Raw genomic sequence first — 24,159 nt, forward strand, 5'->3', positions numbered from 1 at the left:
AACTACTGTCTATAACAAATACACCTGACCTTTTCAGCTAACAAACTCCTTCTTACCCGGGCCTCCAAAGTAATTTAAAAAATAAATTCTCAGGGGCGCCTGTGTGGCTCAGTCACCTAAACATCTGCCATGATACTCTTGATTTCCACTCAGGTCATGATCCCAGGGTCCTGGAATCAAGATCCTCATATAAGGGACACCTCCACCCTCAGCAGGTAGTCTGCTTGAGGATTCTCTCCTTCTCCCTCTGTCCATCCCCTCACTCAGGCTGACAAGCACATACACACTCTCACAGTATAAAATAAATCTTTTTAAAAAATAAACATAATAAAAATAAATTCTTCATTATAATGTGCACAAAAATACTGATAGTGAACTGTTCAAAAATTCTTTTTAATTGTGTTGGGTAATTAAGATGATTAGACTGTGGTTGGAAAACCAGTTATTATGGATGGCATTCACTAGTTACAACTATAAAAAAATACTATAGTGAGCAAATATTGAAAAGAGCACTCACTCTAAAAACCACATTTAGAAAAAGCAAAGCACGGGGAGCCTGGGTGGCTCAGGTCATGATCTCAGGGTCCTGGGATCGAGCCCCGCATCGGGCTCTCTGCTCAGCGGGGAGCCTGCTTCTCCCTCTCTCTCTGCCTGCTTGTGATCTCTCTCTCCGTCAAATAAATAAATAAAATCTTTTAAAAAAAAAAAAGAAAGAAAGAAAAAGCAAAGCACTATTTTGTCCATAAACAAGTCAAGGGGAACTCATAAGCATGGGGATTTCAAACCTGAAGAACAGTTAATGGGAATATGAATTAAATGAGAAAGAAAAGGAAAAGTACTGGGCTGGGATTTAGTTCTGCTATACTTGTTTTCTAACATTCCAAATGAGGCAAGTTTCTGATTTCTAGTTCCACATGTAAGAAGCCTGGAAGTTGCCACTGTATCCTAAACAAGTAAAAGGCTAAACAGACTGAAAAATCAACTTTCTTGGTTCTCTAAGAGGTGGAGAGGTGAAGACACACTGCAAACTACTGAGACAGACAGGTGAATACAGGGGGTCATGGCTTTAGTGCAGCAGAGACTAGTAAGTAAAAACCAACTCAGGAACCAGTGCCAGCCAGGGTAGAAAAACCTGAATCAGAACCGACAAATTGCTAGAGGCTCAGTGTGAATAAGTCTGTAAGTTAAAAACTCCAGTACAAAAAAGAACTCCCACACTTTTTATAAGCTTTATCCCCAGAAGCTAGACCAGGTTCTCACAGTAGATATCCCCTCACAGGCGGAGTACCGGGAGCGCAGGGGGAAGTAACGATGAGGACTCATCTCTAGAGAAAGTAGTTAACCAGGGCCTAATTGACCTGAACAAACAGAAATAGCCAAAAGCTCCTACTCTGAAAAGATCAATAAAATCAATAAGCCTCTAGAGGCAGCTGACTCAGTAGGTAAAACATGTGACTTCTGATCTTGGGGTTGTGGGTTTGAGTCTCACACTGGGTGCACAGATTACTTAAAAATAGTAACTTAAAAAAAAAAATCAGTAAGCCTCGAGCCAGGCTTTAAAAAAAAAAGAAGATGAAGAAGAAAAAGAAGAGTATACAAATTAATCAAATATATAGGGGTGCCTGGGTGGCTCAGCTGATCAAGCAGATGACTCTTGGTTTGGACTCAGGTCATGATCTCAGGGTCCTAATATCGAGACCCGCATCAAGCTTCTCTGCTCAGCGGGGAGCCTGTTTCCCCCCAACTCTCTCTATGCCTGCTGCTCTGCCTACTTTTGATCTCTGTCAAATAAATAAATAAAATCTTTTTTTAAAAAAACACACAATACTATGTACGTTATTACCCAAAAAAATGAAATGCCTAAGTAAAAATCTAACAAAATATGTACAAGATTGGGCACCTGGCTGGCTTAGTCAGTAGAGCATACAACTCTTGATCTTGGGGCCATGTGTTCAGGCACCACACTGCGAATGGAGCTCAAAAGAAATAAAAAACAGCCCCCCACCCCACACAAATACAAGATCTACATGAGGCAAGTGATAACACTCAGATAAAAGAAATTAAAGAGCTAAACAGATAAAAGATGTGACTGATACACACACACACACACACACACACACACACACACCGGAGTATTACTCAGCCATAAAAAAGAACAAAATCTTGCCATTTACAATGACATATACGGAACTAAGAATTAAGCTAAGTGAAATAAATCAGTCGGAGAAAGACAAATACCGTATGATTTCATTCATAGGTGAAATTTAAGAAACAAAACTGATGAACACAGAGAAGAGAAGGAAAGATAAAATGAGATAAAAACAGAGGGAGACAAATCATAAGAAACAACTACAGGAAACACACTGAGGGTTGCTGGACGAGATGTGAGTGGGGATAGGGTAACTGGGTGATGGGTATTAAGGAGGACACTTGATATAATGAGAACTGGGTGTTATATGCAACTGATGAGTCACTAGATTCTACTCTGAAAATAATATACCATATTAACTAATCTGAATTTGAGTAAAACCAAAAAAATAAATAAAAAGCTACACAGAAAGAGATTCCACGTTCGCAGATGCACACAATCAATATAGTCAAGCTGGCAGTTCTTCCCAAGTTGATCTAGAGGTTCAATGCAACCACAACTAAAATCCCAGCAAGTTATTTGTGGATACGGATAAACTGATTCTGATTCTAATGTCATATGAAAAAGGTAAAGACCCAGAATAGCCAATACCCAACACAATATTAAAGGAGGAAGGAAGGGTGCCTGGGTGGCTCAGTCAGTTAAGCGTCTTCCTTGGCTAAGGTCATAATCCCAGGGTCCTGGGACCCAGTCCCATATGGGGTTCCCTGCTCAGCAGGAAGCCTGCTTCTCCCTCTCTCTCTGTCTGCCTCTCTGCCTAATTGTGCTCTCTCTATATATAGCTCTGTCAAATAAATAAATAAAAATCTTTAAAAAAAAAAAAAAAAAGAGGGAGGAGTACAAAGTTGGAGGGCTGATACTCCCCAACTCCAAGCTTATTATAAAGAAACCAACACAGTGTGGTATTTGTGAAAGAAAAAACAAATAGGTCAGTGGAACAGACCACAGAGGCCAGAAATAGCCCCCCCATAAATACAGTCACCTGATCTTTGATCAAGGAGCAAAAGACAATACAATAGGGCAAAGATCATCTTCTCAACAACTGGTACTGGAATGACAGGACATCCACATGCAAAAAACTAAATCGAGACACACCCCTTCCACCCTTCACACACACACACACAAAAATGGATCAAAATGGGTAATAAACTGAAATGTGAAACACTAGACCATAAGAGTCCTAGAAGAGAGCACAGGAGGAAGCCTACATGTTGTAAGTATGGACTTTTTAAATACAGCACCAAAGGCAAGATCGATGAAAGAAATAATTCACAGGCTGAACTTCATAAAAATAAACTGCTCTGTGAAAGACCGTATAAGAGAACGAGAAGAGAAGCCACAGACTGGGAGAAAATACCTGCAAGAGCCATATCTGATAGAGGACTACTGTTCCAAAATACTTAAAAAACAACAACAACAACAACCACCACCACCACCGCCTCTTAAAACTTAAGAAAAAGTAGGCAGGACCCGACGGACTCGCTGCCAGTGCGCTCCCACGCTCCAGCCCAGCCCCCGAGGCCGCGCCGTCCCGCTTCCGCAGCCAGCTGCCCCTCCCCGCCCCATGGCTTCTCCGGACTACCCTCTGCGGGCAGAAAGAAGAGGAGGATGTGTCACTAGACTTTAAGAGGTCATGAATAAAGCAGGAGAGACATAGGTTCAGAGGATTGAAGAGGGAGATCCAAGGAGCTAGCCTCTTAAGAGGAATGAATACCTAGTCACTGCATTTCTCCATTTGAACTGGCCACCTTTTAAGTGGTCATTAGCCACATGTGGCCTCTAGCCATGGGACCTGGACAGCAGAGGTATGGAAAGTCCGCACATTCTTCCACTCAAAGGATATTGAAAATTTCCAGTTCTCGGTATAACTGCCAACTGGCCCAGGGGTGGACAAGCGAGTCAGATGAGACCAAAATGAAAATTCTGTTGAGACACTGGACCTTGAGGATTCAAGCCAAGGACGAAATATTAGAAGGCCACTAGAAACAGCAGGTGATGGCCCCAGCTCCTGTCCCTCCATGCAGAACATCTGTCAACACCTATGGACATCTTTTCCTCCCCCATTCCTATGAATGTTGCTCAGTTGTTACGTGGCATGGACAAATGCTGCTGGCTGGTGGCATGGACACACTGGACAAGCTTGGCCTTCGGTAAAACAAAGACTGGATTCAATTACTCAAACTGAAACAGGAATGCTTGGATGAACAAGCCTGCCAGGAAGTCCCACTGGAGGTACTCAACCTGTGCCCCTTCCCTCTTTGGACCAAGAACCTGAACTTGAGAGATGAATGGCTTATCCAAGGTTATGGCAAGGTTACACAGAGCTGAAACTAGACACAAGTGCACATGCTTATTGATCAAGGCTCGCTGTGAAATCGAACTGCCTCAAATCTTGGTTCTTTTTGCCACTTCTTATTCTCTGACCCTGTTTTTCATAGTTTAGGATGTAGGAATAAAAAAAAATATCAGCTAATGGGGTAAAAAAAAAAAAAAAAAACTTAAGAAAAAGTATAAGTTAAAAATGGACCACAGGGGTACCTGAGTGACTCAGTTAAGCAGCCAACTCTTGATTTCAGCTCACCTCATGATCTCAAGGTTGTGTAATCAAGCTCCACATCCAGCTCTGGACTATGGGCTAAGAGCAGAGCCTGCTTGAGAGTTTCTCTCCCTCTCCTCCTGTCCCTCCCCTAACTTATGTGCTAAGTAAATAAAACCTCAAAAAAAAAAAAAAAAGGACTACAGACCTTAACAGACACCTCACCAAAGAAAACATACAGACAGCAACTAAGTGTATGAAGAGGCTCCACATTGCCTGCCATAAGGGAATTACAAATTAAAATAACAAGATACTACTATACACCTACCAGAATTGCCAAAATCCAGAAAACTGACAACATCAAATGCTGAGAAGGAGGCAGAACAACAAGAAGTCTCATTCACTACTGCTTGGAATGCAAAACAGCACAGCCACTTTAAAAGACAATTTGGGAGGTGAACCATGAGAGACTATGGACTCTGAAAAACAATCTGAGAGGTTTGAAGTGGCGGGGGGGGGTGGGGAGTTGGGGTACCAGGTGGTGGGTATTATAGAGGGCACGGCTTGCATGGAGCACTGGGTGTGGTGAAAAAATAATGAATACTGGTTTTCTGAAAATAAATAAATTGGAAAAAAAAAAAAGACAATTTGGGGGGCGCCTGGGTGGCTTAGTGGTTCAAGCCTCTGCCTTCAGCTCAGGTCATGATCTCAGGGTCCTGGGATTGAGCCCCACATCGGGCTCTCTGCTCAGCGGGGAGCCTGCTTCCCCCACTCTCTCTGCCTGCCTCTCTGCCTGCTTGTGATCTCTGTCTATCAAGTAAATAAATAAAAATCTTTAAAAAAAAAAAAAGACAATTTGGAAATTTTTTACCAATCTAACATACTTCTACCATATGATTTAGCAATCATGCTCCTTGATACTTACTCAATCTGAAAAACTGACATGAATGTTTATGGGAGCTTTATTAATAATTGCCAAAACTTGGAAGCAACCAAGATGCCCTTTAGTAGGTAAATGGATAAACAAACTGGTACTTTGGGACAATGGAGTACTACTTAGCACTAAAAAGAAATGTGCTACCAAATCATGAGAAGACAGGAAGGAAACTTGAATACATAGTACTAAGGGAAGAAATCAATGTGAAAAGGTTACATACAGTATGATTCCAACTATATGACAGTCTGGACAAGGCAAAGCTTGAGAGACAATAAAAAGATCAGAAGCTGCCAGAGGTTGGGAGGGAAGGGAAAGATTAACAGAGCAGAGGATTTTTAGGCAATAAAAATACTATGTGATATTATAATGACACATACAGATCATTACTTGCCCAAATTCATAACTATTAAAGCACTAAAAATGAACCCTAATGTAATCTACGGACTTTGGATGATTATGATGTATCAATGGTTTATAAATTGGAACAAATATATTACTTTTGTGGGGGGTGCTAATAGTGGGGGATGCATGTGTGTCAGTAGAAGGTATGTGGGAAATCTCTACACCTTCCTCTCAATTTTGCTGTGAACCTAAAACTGCTCTAAAAAAATTAAGTCTTCAATTAAAAAATAGTAAGTAATGCAAGTTCAAATAAAAAAACAACAGCACATGATGCTATTTTAACATATAAGGCTTTTCAGCTTATTTGTAGTAAACTTGTGGATAGTAGCTGTCCACAGAGCGTTAAATTCTGAAATAGATAAAAGTAAGTTTACTTTGAATCCCTTCTGTGCCTCAATTGTTTCAGTTAGGATCTGAAAGTATTCTCCTTTTCCTCCCCCAATGAATGAAGAGTTCTCTCTATATATATTACCAAGGAACAGTCATGAACTATCAACAAAATCCTAAAAACTCTGTATCTAAATGAGCAAAAGGCCCCCATTCTGAAAAACCATCTAATTTGCCTATAATTCTAAATCCTAAACCCAACTCATATTCATTACAAAAAAATGAACTGTCACTTCACAAAATGTAAAAGCAATTGTGGTGTATTTGATACTGGCTTAAGTCAGTAGTCCACAGAATCAATGTATTAAATCCAAATTTTTCCTTTTATCTCTAAGAACAGAAAGGCTATTACCTACCTTTCAGAAACTTCTTGTTTCAGTTGAGGAACTTCACCAAGGGCTGAATCAATATCCATGAAACCAAGAAAGTCCCGTTTTATACTAAGAGAAGGCTTCTCCAAACACTTGCCTGACGTTTCATGACCCCTCGATAAAGAATCTGAATCAGTTAGCTGTATCTCTGACCCCTCACCTTCTGTAAGACGGACCCGCTGACCAGGAGAACTGGGAACACTATTACCTTCCTGGTCAGAGCTGTTCTTTTGCTTTCCATCTCTCTGGGGTTTACTATTCAGCCCATCATCCCGAAAGCCTTTAGCAAATGGATTGTAATCTATTTTCAGCTGGGTAATCTGAATGTTCTGGTAAGCTGTTACTGCAAAGAATTCCGTCTGTGGAAAGGTAAAAGTGTGGACACCAGGGCCATTTAACTGTATCACTTCAGTAGCCTTTTCTGCAGGCACCAAATGAAGCCTCGGCAGGTACCGATGCATAGAGTGCAAGATGATATGCCCTTCTTGGTCTAACGTATTGTTGGTAAGTTTGAGTTTATAGAAAGATACTGGTTGATGCATCCAATAATGACCTGTGGAAGGAGATTCTGGATGAATAAAAACCCTCCCCAAAACATGGGGCTCAGCCTTCCCACTTGGTTCCCACCAGCGACCATTCCACTTATAACGATGGTTATCCACAGGAGATATATCCATGACAAGGATATACTTCATATTTGAATCTAAACCTGTTATCCAGTAACGACAGTATGGAAACATGCGTCTTCCCTGCTTGGTCAGAATCATCTCTGTGCTTCGATGATAGAATTCATTCCACATACTATTGTTATCCAGAGTGACGGTGATTCCTCCCACAGTACAATCAGCTGGAAGACAAATCTTCCCTTTAGATTTTCCTGGTGATGACACACTGCTAGCCAAAGCACAGGCATCCCGATTAGTAACCAAAATTCCTTGATCAGTTTTGCCATTTCCTGGCTGCTTTAGGATGACAAAAAAGGTAGGTGCTGCTCCTGCCACTGTTCCACCATCTTGATTAGCCAATATAATCTGCTGTTTCTCCTCCATGATTCCAGTGGGAAACTCAGTCGTAAGATAACTGTAGTCACCACATAGTCACAGTGGACTTCCCAGCCTGCAACAAAAAACAAACAAAACCCTTTTCAATCAAGAGAATGTTTGTTTTGTTATAAATACAAGAATAATCATGTTATCCCCAAAATATATTCCTCAACTCTTTGAAGACTTTGCTTCTACCTTTCTCTCACCACTGTAAGGATATTCAGTCCAGAATATTTAATATCTTTTTAAAATTCATTTTAGGGGCACCTGGGTGACTCAGTCAGTTAAGCAGTCAACTCTTGATTCAGCTCAGGTCACGATCTCAGGGTTGTGAGATTGAGCCCTATGTCAGACTGCTTGGGATTCTCTCTCCCTCTACCCCTCCCTCTGCCCCTTCCCCTGCAATCTCTCAGAAAGAAAACAAAAGGGGAGTAGAGGAGGGGAGAAGAGAAAAAAGGAGAGGAGAGGAAGAAACAGAAAGAAAGAAAGATCTCATTTTAATCTAATTACAGCTGACCCCTGAGCAACTCAGGGGTTATTAGGACCTTGACTTCCCCCTCACTGCACACACAGGTGAAAATCCATATGTAACTTCTGACTCCTCAAAAACTTAAATACTGACAGTCTACTGCTGATGGAAGGCTTACCATAATATAAACAGTTGATTAATGTATTTTGTATGCTATATATATTATATACTATATTCCTACAGTAGAGAAAAATTAGGAAAATCCTAAAAAAGAAAACATATTTGCAGTCCTGTACTGCATCAAATAATAGATAAAACAGGGGACCTGAGTGGCTCAGTAGGTTAAAGCCTCTGCTTTCGGCTCAGGTCATGATCCCAGGGTCCTGGGATAGAGCCCCGCATTGGGCTTTCTGCTCGGCAGGGAGCCTGCTTCCCTTCCTCTCTCTCTGCCTGCCTCTGCCCACTTGTGATCTCTCTCTGTCAAATAAATAAAATCTTAAAAAAAAAATAGATAAAACATAGGAAAACCAAACACCTATAAAAATGTACATAATGTCAGAATAAGAGAAATGCAAATGAAAACCATCTTGATACTGTCTTTTACCCTATCACACCAGCAAAAAATCAAAATTTGGTAGAGGTGTTGGAAAGGCTGCAAATCAACCAACGTCCTCATCTAACAAGATGCTGAGACTATAAAACAAAAGAATCTCTATGATAGAGAGCAACATGAAAATATAAGAAGTACAAATGCATATAACCTATGAAACATCAGTTCTTCTAAGGCCTTACCTTTTTTTTTTTTTAAAAGATTTTATTTATTTATTTGACAGACAGAGATCACAAATAGGCAGAGAGGCAGGCAGAGAGAGAGGGGAAAGCAGGCTCCCCACTGAGCAGAGAGCCAGATGTGGGGCTCGATCCCAGGACCCCGGGATCACGACCTGAGCCAAAGGCAGAGGCTTAACCCACTGAGCCACCCAGGCGCCCCTCTAAGGCCTCACCTTAAGTATGCACGTGCATGCACAGACACACATCCATAAGTGATGCATATAAGATCCTTCCCTGTATTTCTCTGTATAACAGAAAAGGACTTTGGGGGTATGGGAGAATCCATCAAGAAAGATTAAATGGTTAAAATAAATGGTGCTACATCTAAAGAATGGAATACTCTGCAGCTAAAATAGTAATGTATAAATATTAGGGACTCCTATTTTACAAGATATGTTAAGGGCAAAATGTTCCATAGAGTGGTAGATTACACTACTCTTCTTTATAAAGCTAAAAACAAAAAGCCAAAGAAAAAAACAAATAGGTATGTATTTGCCTGACATATATAGACTATTTGTAAGAAACAAAAGGAACTAGCATTGCTGGCTGTTAACAAGGAAAAACTGGGAGGATGGGAAAACATGTTCTAAAATTTTCCCTTGTGAACATACAACCTATTCAAAAAGTGTTAAAATTGGTTAATTTTTTAAAGTTCAAATGAAAAATCCCACAAATATTGTATGATTTTGTATCATTTATATGTAATGTCCAAAATAAATCTGTAGAGACGGAAGTAGATTAGTGGTTGCCACGGGAAGGAGAGAGGGATAACTGAGACAACAGCTAAAGGGTATGGATGGGGTTTCTTTGGGAGTGACAGAAATGTTCAGGAACTAAAAAAGTGAAGTGTACTCTTTAAAATAGTACATTTTACGTTATGTGATTTGTATCTCAATAAAAAGTTATAAAGAAATCTCAGGGGGTACACCTGGGTGGCTCAATGGGTTAAGCCTCTGCCTTCAACTCAGGTCATGATCTCAGGCTCCTGGATCTAGCCCCACATAGGCTCTCTGCTCAGCAGGGAGCCTGATTCCACACACACACACACACACACACACACACACCCCCACCCGCCTACCTCTCTGCTTACTTGTGATCTCTGTCAAATAAATAAATAAAATCTTAAAAAAAAAAAAAAAAAAAGAGGGACGCCTGGGTGGCGCAGTTGGTTAAACGACTGCCTCCGGCTCAGGGCGTGATCCTGGAGTCCCGGGATCGAGTCCCACATCAGGCTCCCAGCTCCATGGGGAGTCTGCTTCTCCCTCTGACCTTCTCCTCGCTCATGCTCTCTCTCACTGTCTCTCTCTCTCAAATAAATAAATAAAAAAAAAAAAAAAAAAGAAAAGAAAAGAAAGAAATCTCACGTTGTTATATTCAACTGATGTTGTTCAATTACCTAAATATTCTACAATTAGCTTTTACACAAAAAGGAAGATGCTACATCACTACTCCTGTTTAAATGGGTCAGTAATTTTGATTAATCAAATCCATCTTTTATTGGTTCTCCTAATTTTAATTAAAAAGTCTAATTTTATCTTTCATCAGAGCTACTGACAAGCAGCAAAAATCATACGAGCTGAACTTTACCTCTTTTTAGAGAACTGACCAAATGAACAAAAAAATCTCTGGAACTTAAAATATTCACAATTAGCCTGAGGATAATAGATATTTTAAAAGTCAAGACTTCAAAAAAAGGCTGGCTACTGTTTCCTATTATAGCTAGACATAAAAAAAGAAACCTACTTCCTTACACTAAAACACTAATACCCAGGAAAGATTAAAAAATATATGTGTCTTCTCCAATTTGGAATTTACTCTTAAGAGACAGAATTTAGGGTGATTCTTTCCAAAGGCTGCTTTAGGCTTTAGACTATTAAGCTTATTGTTTCCTAAAACTAACAAGTTTAGGAAACACCTATCAGAGATTGATAAGGCAAAATTTGAACAGCCTTAGAAATCAAAATTAAGGGGCACCTGGGTGGCTCAGTCAGTTAAGCATCTGCCCTCTGCTCAGGGCATGATTTCAGGGTACTGGGGATCAAGCCCCACGTGGGGCTCTCTGCGTAGCAGTAAGCCTGCTTCAGCCTCTCCCTCTGCCTGCCTCTCCCCCTGCTTGTGCTCTCTCCCTTGTTTGCTCTCTCTCTCAAATAAGCATATAAAATCTTTTTAAAAAATCAAAATCAAGGTGATTATAAAAATAGTAAAGCTTACACAGTTCACAAATACCTCTACAATGGCATATAACTCAAACAAGGCAAAATCCTGTACTCAGTTCATAAAGTTCAAAGTTTTTCTCATAAACCACCAACAATTTTTGCAAACAATTATGTAAAACATTCTTTATAAGTACATTTAAATATAACTATGGTGGCAAAGAACTAACAAAAAAAATTCAGCTATTCCAAACCTATGAATATATTAAAGGGTTCAAAATTTCTTAAACATTATCTTCTATAATAGTAAAATCTTAGGCTTCAGATTACAGGTAAAACTAGAGCAAAGAGGTTTTGGGGGGGGGTTGTTTTGTTTTAAAGATTTTATTTATTTATTTATTTGAGGGAGAATGAGCGAGAGAGAGCATGAGAGAGAAGAAGGTCAGAGGGAGAAGTAGACTCCCCAAGGAGCTGGGAGCCCGATGCGGGACTCTATCCTGGAAGTCCAGGATCATGACCTGAGCCGAAGGCAGTTGCTCAACCAACTGAGCCACCCAGGCGCCCTAGAGCAAAGAAGTTTTAACTAATAATTTAAAAAGCACTAAAAAAAATTAAAATTAAAATAAATAAATAAATAAAAATAATAATAATTTAAAAAGCACTCTTAAGGGGAACCTGAGTGGCTCAGTCCACTAAGCGTTTGACTCTCGATTTCAGCTCAGGTCAGGATCTCAGGTTTTTGAGATGGACCCCAACAGGCTCTGTGCTGGGCATGGAGCATGCCTAAGATTCTCCCTCTCTCTCTCCCTCTGCACAGCCCCCATCAAAAATAAAAAGCACTCTTGGGGCGCCTGGGTGGCTCAGTGGTTTAGCCTCTGCCTTCAGCTCACGTCATGATCCCGGGGGTCCTGGGATCGAGCCCCGCATCGGGCTCTCTGCTCGGCAGGGAGCCTGCTTCCCTCTCTCTCTCTCTCTCTCTCTGTCTGCCTCTCTGCCTACTTGTGATCTCTGTCAAATAAATAAATAAAATTAAAATAAATAAATAAATAAATAAAAAGCACTCTTAATAATCTATGAAATGTCAAAGATTCAACTGACAGAAATCCCACTTAGTGCTACAGAATACACTGAGTAAATTTTATGCTAATTTCATACACATACATTTCAATTATTCTTTTTGCCGAAATAAAGCAATTAAATGCAGAAGAGTCAGCCTGCTCTATCTGAACTCTGCACAGCTAACAAATATAAAAACAATGTAAAAATGTGTATGAAAATAGGAAAAAAAGCTTTCAGACTTATGATCTGTGTAAGGCATTTATAAAAAAAAAAAAAAACTCCGAACTATTCCATGAGTTAATGAAAATGCATAAAACCAAAAGCCTAACTTATGACCAAAACAATCTCTACTTCTTGAACCTATACTGCTACTAGTATAGAAACAAGAAATTGAATTCTTATTCCATGCCAATCTTTAAGCAGAGTCCACTATAAATAAGCACGCTTACATTTCTGGGATCTATACAGGATCTTAGAATAAGAGGATAGTCAATTCAGTATATTCAGCTACTTCAGACACACAAGTAACTAAGGCTTTAACCGACTGCAAAAATCAAATGTACTTTAGGAAGGGTTAAGTTACTCATGAAGAAATAAATCTATTCCCAGCAAGAGTCTAAAAATATCTTATATTTGGCTCTCTAAAAGCTTTAGGGAAGACCACAGTTGGGGTACACTTACAGCTTAACATTTGAAAAGTCTCACTTCAGCTTTTCAGTATCAAGCATTTATCTATATAACCACAGTAATGAGCCACGAAGTTTAGTAGCGGATGATAAACAACATTCCAAAAAAGTCCCATCAGAACACACACACACACACACAGGCCTTGAATGTTTTCAGATAATGTGACAAGCGCCATAAATCACTACAATTTCAGAGTCCCTATTCTAAGTGTCTTTTCACCAATGACCTCTTTAGGAAATGTTTAACTACTAAAGCCATGACCCTCACACAACTTACAAAATACAGCAGTTAGTTTACTAGGTAGTTACCTAATTCAATGATTCATGTACTGCCTGCCTCCCACATTTCCCCGTCCAAAAAAGCACCCAATCAAAATAACATTACTTTAAAAACACAGAAATACTGGTCAACCTATTCTGAATGTTCCCAAAGTTGCTTTAAAAAAAGGGGGGGGGGAGCCTGCGTGGCTCAATGAGTTAAGCCTCTACCTTCGTCCCAGGTCATCATCTCAGGGTCCCGAGCTCCCTGCTCCCTCCGCAGGGAGCCTGCTTCCCCTTCTCTCTGCCTGCCTCTCTGCCTACTTGTGATCTCTGTCAAATAAATAAATAGAATCCTTAAAAAAGGGGGGGGCAACCTTTCGTAAAACAAATGTATTACTGTATGGCAGGCACCAAGATATAAGTTTGCTCCTTAATATAATCACTACAAAAAATAAAAATAAACACTCACTACAAAAATATGATTTAAGTTAAACTAAGTTTCTGAAACACAAAATTTAAGAGAATGAGTTCATCAGAATGTCGGTATTTACCAATATACAATGGGCCGAGAAATTTTTAAAAATCTTAAGAAAAACAGGGGCGCCTGGGTGGCTCAGTGGGTTAAAGCCTCTGCATTCGGCTCAGGTCATGATCTCAGGGTCCTGGGATCCAGCCCCGTGTCAGGCTCTCTGCTCAGCGGGGAGCCTGCTTCCCCCTCTCTCTCTGCCTGCCTCTCTGTGTACTTGTGATCTCTCTCTCTCTGTCAAATAAATAAATAAAATCTTTAAAAAAAATAAAAAATAAAAAAAAAATCTTAAGAAAAACAGAACCTGGGGGGCGTCAGGGTGGCCTAGCTGTTATGGGTTTGCCTTCAGCCCAGGTCATGATCTCAAGGTTCTCAGATTTAGCGCCCCTGCCCCCATTTCAGGGCTCCCTGCTCCATGCTTCTCTTCTCCCTCTGCCCCTCCCCTTGCCTGTGCGTGAGTGCACGAGCTCTACCTCTGTCAATAAATTAAAAGCCTTTAAAAAAAAAAAAAAAACTTGGGATATAATCAGAAAACATAACAGCAAATGGTAGCAAAACCAGTAAAATAGCCAACCACCAATTCTTAACCACTTGGTTGATTTTTTTTTTTTTAAAGATTGATTTATTTATTATTTGACAGACAGAAATCACAAGGAGGCAGAGAGGCAGGCAGAGAGAGAGGAGAAAGCAGGCTCTCCGCCGAGCAGAGAGCCCGATGCGGGACCCGATCCCAGGACTCTGGGATCAGGGCCCGAGCCGAAGGCAGAGGCTTTAACCCACTGAGCCACCCAGGCGCCCCACACTTGGTTGATTTTAGTAAGTGATACCTGCAATCTATATTAGTAAGCACTTAACTTCGGACCAGACAACATCCAGAGGATTTTATAATCACAATCCTGTAAAGTAAGTCGCAAAATACTACCTGAAATATGTTAGGTTTTAAGGCACAGAACTGGATTTGCCTAAGACATTAAGTCCCATCCCTTCTCTTCCCAGATACCACCAGTTAATTGCTAAGTCCAGAAGCATTTTCTATTCCTAGGAATGGTCCCTTAACTATAACTTGGGGTAATCAAGCTCTCAGTTTATGGCAGAAACGGCTAGTAATCAAACTGCCACTCTACCCTAGAATAAGTACGGCAAAGTGTCCAGGGCACTGAATTTCCTCAAGTCCTAAGCATGTGTTTTTTGTTAGGTGAACTCAACCCACTTAACCCACAGAACCGCTGGAAACATAACCACTGGGAAGCAAGAAGCACCAGCACTGATCCCATACCCCTGTAAGTGAAAAGGCCTCCTGCTAGTTCCTGTTAGTCCCCGGGAAGAGCAGTCGCCGTCGACTGTCAAGGGCCCAAAATCACCGCTTTTTAACTGCAGAGATTAGCTAGCCGACAACCACGTGAAAAAATGCCGCAAAGAAAGCTCTTCCGGAGAAGAGGAGTCCGGACAGATCACGTGCCGCCGGCCGGAACCTGCCGAACGCAGGGCGGGATCCAGTCGCATTCTGTTACCGTGGAGACTACAGAACCAGCCACCCAACCCTCTCGGGCCAGCCCCCTTCCCAGCAGTCGTCACGCCGCCTCCAGGCACTTTCCCTGCAGCCTAGCCGCGGCGTCGTGCCCGAAAAGAAGGAGACCAGGCAGTATTTGCCAGGGATTACACCACAGAAGCCTGAGAACCTTCACAACACCCACGGGGGCGCGCGGGTGGACTCGAGAGTTCCCTTGATCCACGTGTCTGCTCCGGCGACGCGAACCCTGACCGTGGTCGTGGTCTTCTCTCAGAGAAGGCTGTACTTTGATCACTCACGTTGTTCTGCCGTCAGTCACCCTCCTTTAAGACCTCCTTCACCCCTCCCAGCTTGCACCCTCCCCAGGAAGAGGCAACCCCAGGGTTCCAAAAGCAAAGCAAAAATCTTCACGGGAAGACATTACCACTTTCCACTCACAACCCAGTCTGAAACGATCTCTAACTTCTCCATGCTCTTCGCACATAGATCCTTCAACTTTGGTTAGTGTTACTCGAATAGACTGTTATATCCCAGACCCACCTACCACTGAGGGCAAAGACCTCCTTGACAATTTAACAGACGCGGGAAGCCTCATAAACGGAGAACTAGCCAAAGGCTGCCCACAGAGGGAAAAAGAAAATAACACCTGCTCTTCCCACCTGTTTTCCCCGCCCTCATTTCTGCACTTACTAGCCACCCGTCCTTTGTTTACCAAGTTCCCACTCCTGTGTGGCTAACTTCCTCGCCCTCCTTCTTTATTAAACTCACGCGCGGTCCTGCCTCAAACAACTTGCCCGGAAATTACATGCTAAAAAAGACGTTTACACAGGTGTCAAAACGCTACACAAAGCTCCTTAAAAAGCGACGTCAGCACCGTTTCCCTCAGAGTTTTGGAACCCCGAGACCTGAGCTCTAAAATGCAAAGCGCACAAGCGCAGCTCTCGACCTAAAGCCCCGCGCCGCACTGAAAGTCATCACGCGGATCGTACCATGCGGTGCGGCACCCCACGCACGCGAGGGCAGGGCCACGCCAAGGGCGCTTCTCACCCCGCCCGCCTCGTGGCTTCTCTTTCTGGCGTCGATGTTCCCAGTTACTTCGCTGCGCGACGCGGAAGTGAGGCCGGGAACGCGCCCGAGGTGACATGCGCAGCCTCGCTCCGGGGGCCACAGGCGCGCGCCAAAGGCAGCCCCGCGCAAGGCCCGGCCTGGCCGGTGCGTGCGAAGATCGCACAGCGGAACGCTTCTCACGCTGTTCAAATCCACAAGCGCTTCAAACTCTCAAAAAACTCTCTTCGGGCCAGTACTAAAGCGACGCCCTCCACCCAGGCCCGAGAGTTACCGTGCGGGGCGTGGTCGGCTTCACCCGGAGTCCTTCACATCCCGCTGGGGGCGGGTTATTCTGTTCGGTTCGCACACCGTGTGTCCGCTCCAGCTGAAGAGCCTGCGCGCGCACCGGACGTCCACGTCACCGCGCACGCGCTCCTACCCGCTCAGAGCCCCCCGCGCAAGCGCAAGAGGAGGCGCGAGCAGCACCTCCCTCGCCCCTCCCCCAACACCAGGAGGCCAAACGGCCCCGGAGCAGCGACAAGACCCTTGGGACCCGCCCCTGGAGCTCAAGCCTCTGCTTCTCCGGGTCCAAGAAACCGATAAAAGCCTAATGAAGCTTCCAGAATCAAGAACGGCGAGGGAGGAAGAAGGCACCCCAATTCCCTCACCCTCGCACACGAAGGCTTCGTGAAAACTGTGAAACCTTTGCCCGCGGGCTTTCTCAACTGTGCCCTCCACGGTTTCCCTCGGGCTCCTCAGCGGCCCCGCCCCTGCCGCACCCAGTCCCACCCACATCTGGCTCCACAGCCCCGGGGGCTTCACCAGCTCGTCAAATGAATCCGCGGTCTTCCTCTCCAATGTGCTGTGGGTTTGGATAGCGCTAGACCGTCGGGAAACCTTGAAGAAAAGACTGCGAGACAGGTGGTCGAGTCTACAACATCCACGACCAAAGAACACTAGGAAAGTAGGAAGGAGACCGAACTCCACTACCAAGAAGGAAGAGAAGAAGAGTTGCCATTAACTTGCCTGACAAAGATGAAAGATGTCCTAATAAAACAGTAAACCGTGGAAACAATTTTTTGCACGACAGAGTATTATCTAAGCTTTAATGCCCTGATCCTGTGTTTTCAGTTTTTGTTTATTCAAGATATTTAGGCTATGAAGTGCAAAGAAAAAACTGCCGAATATTATGTTAGGCAGTCGCTGAACAAGTTAACGAATAGCATTTCTCCCAACCAAACATCAAAAATTATTTCTTCCTACCCCTTACCTTACCAGCGGCTCCTTCTTCTGAACTGCTAACAGTCAAGTAGTAAAAAGGGACAGTTGTTTAAAATGAGAAAGAAAAGGGGCAAAATAGAAAGCAGAAATTGTGGTCCATGTTTCCAAACTCTATTCTTTCAACTCTTACAAGAATTAGCAAATACTGAGAAGTACTCATTACTTGTTGACCTAATACAAAACACTATATGAAGGAGAATGAGGGGCTTGAAAGAAAGGAGCCAAGAGGAAGAGACTTAACCAACAGGATTAATCAGAGCTGGACCAGAAACATGTTAGGAAGAAGGGTCTTGTTTCCCTTCATTCTGCTCTTCCTCTGCCACACCACAGGAAGAAAGTGTGATGGAGTTATAGTATGGACTGGAAAATGTGTAGGTTAAAGGTCACAGACTTACGAAGTTGCTCTGAAACCCCCATGCAGGCACTGTCAATAGGAGCATCACCAGTGCAACAAATGAATAATATCCAAAATCCTAGGCAAAACTGAAAAACATCAATTTCTTTAACACCTTCCTCCTCTTCCCTGACCCCAAAAACCTCTCCTCCTGCCTTGTCAAAATCTCCCACCTCTTCCAAGAATGCTTTCCTCTTAGGGTCTAAGGTTTCCTCACACAAAATTAAAGGCAGAATTGTGTTGACATTGATTCTAAGATGTAAATGACTGATGACTAGTTAACAACCATACCTAGTGGTAGTTGCATCCCAAAGAAGACATTGAAATAAAATCTCTCATTGGAGAATCTCAGAGGACACCGTGGAAGACAGAGAAATTGGAGATTTTCTTTTGCTGCTCTTCCCCTACATCAAGCAAACATGAAATACCAGATCTTTTAGAACCACCACCAGGGGCTCTTGATTTCCACTCATGTCATGATCTCAAGGTAATGAGATCGAACCCCACATCTGGCTCTGTGCTCAGCCAAGAGTCTGCTTGAGATTTTTTTCCCTCCTTCTGCCCTTCACCCAGCCTGCACATACTCTTTCTCTCTCTAAAATATTTTAAAAATAAAAGGCATCTTTATAAAACCCAAGTTTTTAATATGCCAAGCTAACTAACTGCTAAAGCTGACACTCCTGCATTTTACCTCGCTGTTAGGATTCTCTCATTTCAGGGGCGCCTCAGTGGCTCAGTACATTAGGCATCCCAACTCCTGGTTCTGGCTCAACTCATGATCCTCAGGGTCGTGAGATGGAGCCTGCGTAGGGCTCTGCATTCAGCATGGAGTCTGCTGGAGATTATCTCCCTCTCCCTTGGCTCTTCCCCCTGTTCATGCACACACACATTCTCTCTCTCTCTCTCTCTCTCCATCTCCCTATTCTTAAAAAAAAAAGGAAAGCAAAATTCCCTCATTTCAGTTATCATTCCTAACCCCTGCTCATCAGCCTAACACAAAAATCTTTCCCTTGGTTTCCCTTGTCTGAGCTTTCAAAAAGATATTTTACTAAATGTAAGGGAGGTAGGGATAGAGAATTCATGGAATATGAACACAATTTTGATCCCAGATTGCTCTATAAACACATAAGCCCTATTCCACTTACATGCACATTTTGTCTATTCAAATATTTGAATGTCTTGTATGTGTTGAGGATAGAGCAAAGACTGGCACTTTTTGAACTGTTCAGATGTCTACACTAGAACTCCAGAAGTTGGCAAACCTTAACAGAATCCACCAACAAAACAAACTATATTCCTTATCCAATCTACTCAGATCCCATCAACTCAGTTCCAATATCAGTGACCTACCTCTCTGAAGTGACTAAAATGTTTGGTCATCATCTTAAATCTGTAGACAAAGCCATCACCACACACATCCCCAAAACCCCGGGGTTATGGTCTTATTTACTGTATTCCTAAATCAACACAGTAAAAACCATTCTTAGAATAACAGCTACAGACAAAGTTACAAAAAAGGCTTTGCACCCAAATAAATTAAAAAATAAATAAATTTCCTTCGCTAGCAACAAACTTGCTGGCGTGTGTTAGGCAGCAGGAAAAGAAGAGCGAATCATACTAGTTTATACACAACCCCATTCCTGGCTACCATTTAGTACTGCAACTAAAACCAACTCCTCTCCTCTGTCTACAGGCAAAGTATGACTAGCTCCAATATGTGAAACCTGAACTAAGGAATTAAAAGTGGCAAAAAGTCCTATCGTCAAAGAGCCAACAATCTACTCAATAAAGAGCTCTAAAACCTTCCTAACCAGCATAGTAATATGATTAAAAGCATGTTTTAGAAAGTGTTGAGAGGGGCGTCCAGGTGGCTCAATGGGTTAAGCCTCTGCCTTTGGCTCGGGTCATGATCCCAGGATCCTGGGATCGAGTCCCACATCAGGCTCTCTGCTCCGTGGGGAGCCTGCTTCCTCCTCTCTCTCTGCCTCTCTGCCTACTACTTGTGATCTCTGTCAAATAAATAAATAAAATCTTAAAAAAAAAAAAAAAGAAAAAGTGTTGAGAGAGGTAAAGATGGAGAGGACAGAATGTGACAGAATGTTATCTCAAGCCCACGTAATCACCTTCCTTACCTTTTGCTAAGATTTTCCCAGATACCTCAAATCTAACTGCTATTAACCCACCTTTCAAGCATAAGTTTCTGTCACTTCCTCAGGAAATTTTTCTTAACCCCAAGGATCAGATGAGGTCTCCTTTTATTTTTTTTTATTTTTTTTAATTTATTTTTTATTTTCAGCATAACAGTATTCATTATTTTTTAATTAAATTTATTTTCAGCATAACTATTCATTATTTTTTCACCACACCCAGTGCTCCATGCAATCCTTTTAATATGCTCTCATAGTACCCTGTATTTCTTCATAGCACCTACCACAACTCTATTTTTATTTTTTTTATAGATTTTATTTATTTGAGAGAAAGTAAGAGAGAGAGAGAGAGAGAGAGAGAGAGAATACAAGTGGGGGAGGGGCCGAGAGAGAGAAGCAGGCTCCCCACTGAGCAGGGAGCCTGATGTAGGGCTGGATCCTGGCCCCTTGGGGATCATGACCTGAGCCAAAGGCAGCTGCTTAACTGACTGAGTCACTCAGGCATCCCCACAACTCTACTTTTAAAACTATGTATTGGGACGCCTGGGTGGCTCAGTGGGTTAAGCTGCTGCCTTCAGCTCAGGTCATGATCCCAGGGTCCTAGGATCCAGTCCCACATCGGGCTCCTTGCTCAGCAGGGAGCCTACCTCTCTCTCCACCTCTGCCTGCTTGTGTGCTTTCTCTCTCTCTCTTTCTGACAAATAAATAAATAAATAAAATCTTTTTAAAAATAAAATAAAACTATGTATTAATTAATGTCTTGCCCACCAGACTGTTAGCTCCACTCTATTCCAGTGCCTACCACCATGCCTGGAACACAGCAAACACAAACTATCTGTTGAATAAATGAATATGAAACCATAGGTCCCAGTTTTCAGGCAAGTCCAAATACCAAATACTGATTTACTGTCAATAATTTGGGATTTGGAAAACAGGACCTATATACATTTAACCACACTCATGTTATATATGCAAACAAGGATTCTGCTTTGACCAATGTTTTCCAAAGAGGTACAGTTTTAATTAGAAAAAACTAGTACCACTGACTCTCATCACAAATTATTTCTCCTTAAAGAAATGGATAAATATTATTGACAGATACTTGAAGAGATAAGAATATTTTCCTAGGGAAGTCTAATTACTTACTACTTTTTGCCTGAATATTTCTTAGAAAAATCAACAAAGGCAAACAGATTCTTTGCGTTGTAAGAAATATTATGATTCGATAATTTACCATATGGTAATAAAAGCAACAAGCTGTAATGAAGACTGCCATCTGCATATACTCATCTACAAGAAAAAATCAGTAAATACCTTCAGAATTAAAGGATACCTTAGTAACAGTTTCTTTTCTGTTTGTTTTACTAAGACCTCAAAGAAAAATGTCAGAAATCAGTAACAAAAAGGAAGTTTAAAAAGTTAGTTCCAGGGGCGCCTGGGTGGCTCAGTGGGTTAAGCCTCTGCCTTCAACTCAGGTCATGATCTCGGGGTCCTGGGACCGAGCCCCACGTCGGGCTCTCTGCTCAGCAAGGAGACTGCTTCCTTCTCTCTCTCTCTGCCTGCCTCTCTGCCTACTTGTGATCTGTCAAATAAATAAATAAAATCTTTTTTAAAAAAGTTAGTTCCAGATGAATTACAAAATAAAAAAGAATAGGTCTAAAAGAAACATGAACAATGAAAGCTGTCAATGTACTACTGAAACCTTAAAAGAAACATCTTATCTAGAAAAGCATAAAAGGAAAAACAGGAAGAAATTTACCTAAGCTGAGAGCTGCACAGAGCTTTAAAACGCTCATGAGAACGTATAAAAACAGAAAGTAGAACTACTGGCCAAAGATGAGCACTGGGAGACAGCAAGTAACCTTCAAGGCTAGAATCAGGCAAAAATCAAGATGCTTATAACAAAAAAAGAGACCGAAAAATTGTCCACAAATGCATATGAAAGAAGTCATGCCTACTTTACAAGAAGGACCACAATGCTTCATGAAAATGAGTGATAGTCAACACAACAGTTCCTAAACTACTAGACATCACAGATCAGTAAAATTTAGTTGACCATCATAACGTGACCACATTTTTACGTAACAAAGTATACCACCTACTATTACCATTCTTTCTTAAAATGGTGGATATTTTAGGGGCTTCTGGGTGGCTCAGTCAGTTCAGCATCCAAATCTTAATTTTGGCTTAGGTGATAACCTCAGGGTCCTGGGATCAAGCCCCACATCAGGCCCCCCCTCTCAGCAAGGAATCTGTTCCAGCAAGGAATCTGCTCATCTCTCTCTCCTTCTGTCCCCCACAACCCGACTCGCTCACACTCTTTCTCTCTCTCAAATAAATAAATAAATCTTTTAAAAATAATAATGGATATTTTAAGACCAAAAATCTGGGGAGAACACATCTCATAATAAGTAATACTCTTTTATTTTGAATATATTTAGATTGATGAAAAATCTACTACATTGTCCTTCTTTCATTATATACTATTGAAACCTTTGCAGCAGCAGGGCACCTGGGTGGCTCAGTCTTTAATCACCTGCCTTTGCCCCAGGTCTTGATCCCAGGGGTCCTGGGATAGAGCCCCATTGAGCTCCCTGCTCAGTGGGGAGCCTGCTTCTCCCTCTCCCTCTGCCACTCCCCCTGCTTATGGGCACTCCCTCTATCAAATAAATAAATAAAATCTTTACCAAAAAAAAAAAAAAAAAGCGAGAGAGAGAGGGAAGAAAAGAGAACTTTGCAGCAGGTATTTAGAAATAACAGCTAGCCATATATATAGCAAGTCTCCCTAGATAGCTAAGATTTGGTTTCTGAGAAAAAATAACATATAAAGCCATAGGACAGGATATAAGTCAACTTGCCAAGAAATCAAGAGTCAGCCTCTCCTTGTCAATAATACAGGAGAAAGGACGTTAGCCAGGAGATACCCCAAACCAGACTACAGGGGATACTCCAATTCAGTCTAAAGAACAGCCACATGATCAGCAAGCTACTCTGAGCGTGTGCTGGGGAAAGAGGGAGGAGGCAGGTTTCTAAAAACAAGATGATAGCTATTCACTGTAGCAAAATTTTAGAATCTTGATAGGGCTATGTGAGAACAATGTAGTGAAACCAAGAATCAAAGTCAGACTGAGTGACTCTCCCAACTAATCACTGCATACTTAAAAACTGGAACACATGGTAGCTCATTGTGGCAAAAGCACAGGTAGGTCAAGCTACACTTACTTAGATTAAGCTGGGCTCCAGGCATATCAGACATAAAGGAAAAATGGTGAGGGGGAGGCCAGGTCTGTTTTATCTGAAAATTAACCTATGGGATTTTAAATATGACTTAAAAAGAAACACCATAGGGCGCCTGGGTGGCTCAGTGGGTTAAGCCGCTGCCTTCGGCTCAGGTCATGATCTCAGGGTCCTGGGATCGAGCCCCGCATCAGGCTCTCTGCTGAGCGGGGAGCCTGCTTCCTCTCTCTCTCTCTGCCTGCCTCTCCGTCTACTTGTGATTTCTCTCTGTCAAATAAATAAATAAAATCTTTTAAAAAAATAAAAAATAAAGAGAAACACCATAAAAGGATTTTTTTTAAGATTTTATTTATTTGACAGAGATCACAAGTAGGCAGAGAGGCAGGCAGAGAGAGAAAGGAGGAAGCAGGCTTCCCGCTGAGCAGAGAGCCAGATGTGGGGCTCAATCCCAGGACCCTGGGATCACGACCTGAGCAGAAGACAGAGGCTTAACCCACTGAGCCACCTAGGTGCCCCATAAAAGGATTTTAAAACCTTTACCTTGACTAAAAATGTTAGCCATGATCTAACCACTGGGGGGCAGGGAACACCTGTTAAAGGACAGGAGAAAGCAGTACTGAAATAGAGAATATAAAGATTACTCAAGCAACTTGAACCCAGTGCATTATCCAAATTATCTACGTAGAGACCATAAATTGTACAGATTATACAGGGACAGTATTTTTCATCCCAA

The 24,159-nt window shown here is 42.0% G+C and overlaps 1 protein-coding gene across 6 annotated transcripts in view; it reads right to left on the reverse strand.

The window, feature by feature from the left end:
- Nucleotides 1-24,159, reverse strand: part of MGA (MAX dimerization protein MGA) — a 173,021-nt gene that overhangs the window by 85,544 nt on the left and 63,318 nt on the right. For 4 of the 6 annotated variants that reach the window (XM_044229702.1, XM_044229701.1, XM_044229703.1 and 1 more), the window contains exons 1-2: nucleotides 16,660-16,754; nucleotides 6,768-7,898 (exon numbers count right to left, since the gene is read on the reverse strand). In XM_044229702.1, the coding sequence (XP_044085637.1) occupies nucleotides 6,768-7,831 (1,064 nt within the window). In that variant the 5' untranslated portion in view covers nucleotides 7,832-7,898; nucleotides 16,660-16,754. Of the gene's footprint in view, nucleotides 1-6,767; nucleotides 7,899-16,309; nucleotides 16,451-16,659; nucleotides 16,755-24,159 lie in introns of those variants that run through there. The other 2 variants (XM_044229699.1, XM_044229700.1) reach the window with 2 other exon arrangements.

This window comes from Neovison vison, chromosome 13, assembly GCF_020171115.1.
Source record: "Neovison vison isolate M4711 chromosome 13, ASM_NN_V1, whole genome shotgun sequence".
NCBI lineage: Eukaryota > Metazoa > Chordata > Mammalia > Carnivora > Mustelidae > Neogale > Neogale vison.